The 5,237-nt window shown below is 52.7% G+C and overlaps 1 protein-coding gene across 1 annotated transcript in view; it reads left to right on the top strand.

The window, feature by feature from the left end:
- The window catches only part of MAP4K1 (mitogen-activated protein kinase kinase kinase kinase 1), a 29,292-nt gene that overhangs the window by 17,066 nt on the left and 6,989 nt on the right, over positions 1-5,237 (top strand). Inside the window, 7 exon segments of the mRNA XM_011952387.1 lie at positions 357-441; positions 1,567-1,643; positions 1,729-1,789; positions 3,940-4,048; positions 4,150-4,208; positions 4,407-4,510; positions 5,036-5,237. Coding sequence (XP_011807777.1) covers positions 357-441; positions 1,567-1,643; positions 1,729-1,789; positions 3,940-4,048; positions 4,150-4,208; positions 4,407-4,510; positions 5,036-5,237 — 697 coding nt within the window.

The raw sequence follows: 5,237 nt of genomic DNA, 5'->3' as shown, positions 1-5,237 counted from the left end.
CAGAAGGCTTAGGCGGGAGAACTTGGGAGCAGAGATTGTAGTGAGCTGAGATCATGTCATTGCATTACAGCCTGGGCAACAGAACAAGAATCCATCTTAAAAAAAAAAATGCTGATGATTTAGGATAGTGGAGGAAAAACTAAAAAAAGAAATATATAACAAAAAAAATAACAAACTGAAAAGAAAACTCAATATATGAAGAAGTATATTACAGGGTAGATTATGGGAAGTTGCACTAAGGTAAGAGACAGGATTTGAACCTTGGCACTGTCGCTCCAGAGTCTTAACCACTGCCCCTACCTGTTCCCTGCTCTCTTTGCCGGATCTGCTGCTTGGCCCTGCGGTGACCTGCCCAGGGATGCGCCCTTCTGGTAAAGTTGTTCAATGGCTGCCCCCTCCGGATCCACAGCACAGCCGCCTGGACACATCCCTCCACCAAGGGTGAGCATTCTGGAGGGTCAAGGAGATCCTGCTGGGAATGGGGGAGCAAAAGTAGGGATGGGGAGGAGCCTAAGGAAGGCACAAAGGCAGGGACAGGGAGGAACTTAATGGGGTTGGGGCGTGGCCAGGCTGGAATGGGAGGAGCTTGTCCTTTCACTTAGGATTTGGTGACCAAAGATGCATGGAGGGCAGCCAGGTGCGGTGGCTCATGCCCGTAGTCCCAGTACTTTGGGAGGCTGAGGCGGGTAAATCACTTGAGGTCAGGAGTTCAAGACCAGCCTGGCCAACATGGTGAAACTCGTCTCTACTAAAAATACAAAAATTAGCCAGTCGTAGTGGCACGTGCCTATAATTCCAGTTACGAGGCTGAGGCAGGAGAATTGCTTGAATTCAGGGGGTGGAGGCTGCAGTGAGCCGAGATCATGCCACTGCACTCCAGCCTGGGCAACAGTCTCAAAAAAAAAAAAAAAAAAAAAGGGTAGAGGGATGAGTTGGAGAGTGAAACTAGGAATATTGGAATTCAGAGGCCAGGAGTGTCAGAATATCACAAAAAGGTTAGAGTTTGGGGTGCAGGAGAGATGGACAGCTGGAGGTTAATGATAGGGAGACTGGGAGCAGCATTTTGGGGTGAGGAATTTTAGAGATTAGGGTGCAGCCAGAAAGGGACAGAATCTAGATATCAAAGAGATGAAGACAAGGTCAGTGTTAAAGGAACAGCTCACACTAGACAGAAAAAGTCCTATTTGGGGGTGTCTGAGTTTGAAGGTCAATGTTAAGATAGGATTGGCATTAGGGCATCAGAACTGGGGAGAAAGAGGGGAGGCAATCAGAGGACTATTTTGGGGGGCAGGTCTAAGGCTGGGGTCAGTTGGGTTCAGAAGACAGTGGGACGGAGATGAAAAAACCACCAGAATATGGGTAGTCAGAAGGAGGGAGAATGAGACTGGCTTGAGGGACCGTCTGCTCTGGGTTTGTTTGGGGAAAACAGAGGCTGGGAGTATTGGTTTGGAGAAAGAATGGAGGGTCACTGAGCTGGGGCCACAGTGTCAGTGTTTGAGGTCAGGTGGGGATCTGGGAGGTCCCCGAGGATGAAGTCGGTCCCAGCGTCCTTGTCTGTGCCTCCAGACCAGCACCTGCTCCTGGGGGCAGAGGAAGGCATCTTCATCCTGAACCGGAGCGACCAGGAGGCCACGCTGGAGATGGTGAGGAACCACACCGGGCAAGGGCAAGGGCTGGAGTCGGGGGTTGCTGGGGTGTCACCAGAGCCATCTCTCCCGTTCCCTGCAGCTCTTTCCTAGCCGGACTACGTGGGTGTACTCCATCAACAACGTCCTCATGTCTCTCTCAGGTCTGGCTGTGGGTAGCAGGTGGGATGCGGTCGGAGGTTAAGGGGTCAAGGGTTGGGGGACTGGGAAGTAGATGGGCACAGCTGAAAAAAAAACTTCGACTCCTTGGTCACAAAGTCCTAGGTTCAAATCCCAGCCACTTTTTCACTGTGCTCCCCAAGCCTCAGTTTCTCCATTTATAAAATGGGGTTCGCAATAGTCCTCACCTCTCAAGTCAACTTTGAGGTGGTTTCTACAATAAATTAGCCTTTTTTTTTTTTTCTTTTTTTGAGACAGAGCCTCGCTCTGTTGCTCAGGCTGGAATGCAGTGGCTCACTGCAACCTCCGCCTCCCGAGTTCAAGTGGTTCTCCTGCCTCAGCCTCCTGAGTAGCTGGCATTACAGGTGTGCGCCACCACACCTGGCTAATTTTTGTATTTTTAGTAGAGAGAGGGTTTTACCCTGTTGGCCAGGCTGGTCTCAAACTCCTGACGTCAGGTGATCCGCCTGCTTTGGCCTCCCAAAGTGCTGGGATTATAGGCGTGAGCCATTGCACCTGGCCTAAATTAGTCCTTTTTTTTTTTTTTTTGAGATGGAATCTCACTCTGTTGCCCAGACTGGAGTGCAGTGGCACAGTCTCGGCTCACTGCAACTTCTGTTTCCCATGTTCAAATGATTCTCCTGTCTCAGCCTCCCGAGTAGCTGGGATTGCAGGCACCTGCCACCATGCCCGGCTAATTTTTTTTTTTTTTTTTTTTTGAGACGGAGTCTCGCTCTGTCGCCCGGGCTGGAGTGCAGTGGCCGGATCTCAGCTCACTGCAAGCTCTGCCTCCCGGGTTCACGCCATTCTCCTGCCTCAGCCTCCCGAGTAGCTGGGATTGCAGGCACCTGCCACCATGCCCGGCTAATTTTTTGTATTTTTAGTAGAGAGAGGGTTTCACCATGTTGGCCAGGCTGGTCTCGAGCTCCTTACCTGGTGATCCACTCACCTCAGCCCCCCAGAGTACTGGGATTACAGGTGTGAGCCACCGTGCCCGGCCCTAAGTTAGTCTTTAAATAGCTTTCACGTTCAGATGACAATCAGAACTTATTCCATACTTTACTAAGATAGAGTGAGCAAGTTATAGAGTTAAAGATCTGGACCAGGTGCAGTGGCTTATGCCTGTGATCCCAGCACTTTGAGAGGCCAAGGCAGTAGTATTGCTTGAGCACAGGAGTTCTAGATCAGCTTGGGCAACATAGTGAGACCTCGTCTCTACTAAAAATTAAAAATATTAGCTGGGGGTGGTGGCACACACCTATGGTTCCAGCTACTCAGGAGGCTGAGGTGGCAGGATCACTTGAGCCCAGAAGTTAGAGGCTGCAGTGAGTCATGATCATGCCACTGCACTCCAGCCTGGCAGACAGAATGAGACCCTGTGTCTCAAACATAACAATAAATAGGCCGGGTGCGGTGGTTCACACCTTTAATCCCAACACTTTGGGAGGCCGAGGCGTGTGGATCGCCTGAGGTCAGTAGTTGGAGACCAGACTGGCCAACATGGTGAAACCCCGTCTCTACTAAAAATATATAAATTATCTGGGCTTGGTGGCACACACTTCTACTCCCAGCTACTTGGGAGGCTGAGGAACGAGAATTGCTTGAACCTGGGAGGCAGAGGTTGCAGTGATCCAAGATTGTACCACTGCACTCCAGCCTGGGTGACAGAGCAAGACTGTCTAAAATAATAATAATAAAAATAAATGAAATAATTTCTAGTTTTAGGGGAAACACCAAGCCAAATAGGATTCATGAGTTAGTGAAAGCCACATCTGTAATGACAAACTAGAAGATTTTCTAGATGTGTTTCTTCTAAAACTTTGTAATATGTGTAACTTCATCTGGCTGGTTATGTGTCCAGAGTTTCTGATGTGGCTACAAATACCATGAGGGTAGGGAACATATTTATTATGCTCATCACTGTTCACCAGAGCCAAGCACAGCAGGCCTGGCCTACGATGGGCCTTTAATCTATGTGGAGTGAGAAATGAATGAATGAATGAAAAGTACTTGAGACTTGCAGGCTTGGGAGTGTCAGACAAAGGGATGGGGCTGAGGGAAGGGATGGAGGAAAGGAAGTGGTATATGGGATCCTATAACTACCTGCTTCCCTCCACGTACACACACCCTGCAGGAAAGACCCCCCACCTGTATTCTCATAGCATCCTGGGCCTGCTGGAACGGAAAGAGACCAGAGCAGGAAACCCCATCGCTCACATTAGCCCCCACCGCCTACTGGCAAGGTACCAGCTCCCAATGAATGGCACCACAGAGCCTTATAATTCCCACCATGTCCCCCTGCCTCCTGCTGTCCTACCCCTCTTCACGCCTACCTATTCTCCAGGAAGAACATGGTTTCCACCAAGATCCAGGACACCAAAGGCTGCCGGGCGTGCTGTGTGGGTGAGAGAGAGCTTCACGGGTGCGCAGAGAGTGGGCGGGGCCGGGCCAGAGGAGGGGCTTGAGCTGCATCCACCTGAGGTTACAGAGTTAAGGCAATGTGTCCAGAACCCAGAAGATGGGTGGTAGTGTGGGCCTTGTGGGAGGGTGGCGAGGAGGGTAGAGGGCATTGATTTTGATTCATCCTTGCCCACGCCACAGCGGAGGGTGCGAGCTCTGGGGGCCCGTTCCTGTGCGGGGCATTGGAGACGTCCGTTGTCCTGCTTCAGTGGTACCAGCCCATGAACAAATTCCTGCTCGTCCGGGTAAGGGGCTTGGGAGGGTGCTGGGAACTCTGAGGCGTGGGTGGCTAAGGCCTTGCACCCTTTGCGCTTCTATCAAGAGCTCCCTGAAGCCCCACCTCCGTCGAGGCCCCGCCCACCTGCGGTCTGCGCTAGAGCCTCGCCCTTCTGAGGCCATCCTGATCGTTAAGCGCCGCCCCTCACACCTGGGCCTAATTATTCCTCAGGCTCAATGCTGCCACTCCCTGGGTCTCCTAGTACAGCCCATTTAGAGCCTGTCCCTTTGAGTCTCTAAGCAGGTTTTGCTATCTTTGGGGCCCTGCCCCTCTGCCGCCAAGGTGGCATGCCCCCAACGTGGAAGCCACACCCATTCGGAGGCCACTCCCCCCGTTTACACGGAGGCACCAGGCCTTACCTCCTGACATTTCTGGTCGGCATCTCCCAAGACTTGGGGCCCTGCTTCGGAAGTGCCAGGCCGGCTCCAAGCCACGCCCCCTGAGGCCCCCCCCGGACCACTCCCTAGCCCGCCCCTCCCTGTGCGGCCCGCAGCAGGTGCTGTTCCCACTGCCGACGCCTCTGTCCGTGTTCGCGCTGCTGACCGGGCCAGGCTCTGAGCTGCCCGCTGTGTGCATCGGCGTGAGCCCCGGGCGGCCAGGGAAGTCGGTGCTCTTCCACACAGTGCGTTTTGGCGCGCTCTCCTGCTGGCTGGGCGAGATGAGCACCGGTGAGTGGTGCGGAGTCTTGCTGAGGG

This window comes from Colobus angolensis, unplaced genomic scaffold (genome assembly GCF_000951035.1).
Source record: "Colobus angolensis palliatus isolate OR3802 unplaced genomic scaffold, Cang.pa_1.0 Scaffold34, whole genome shotgun sequence".
NCBI lineage: Eukaryota > Metazoa > Chordata > Mammalia > Primates > Cercopithecidae > Colobus > Colobus angolensis.
The sequence above is the reverse complement of the archived record's forward strand: the minus strand, read 5'-3'. Positions and strand labels throughout refer to the sequence as shown.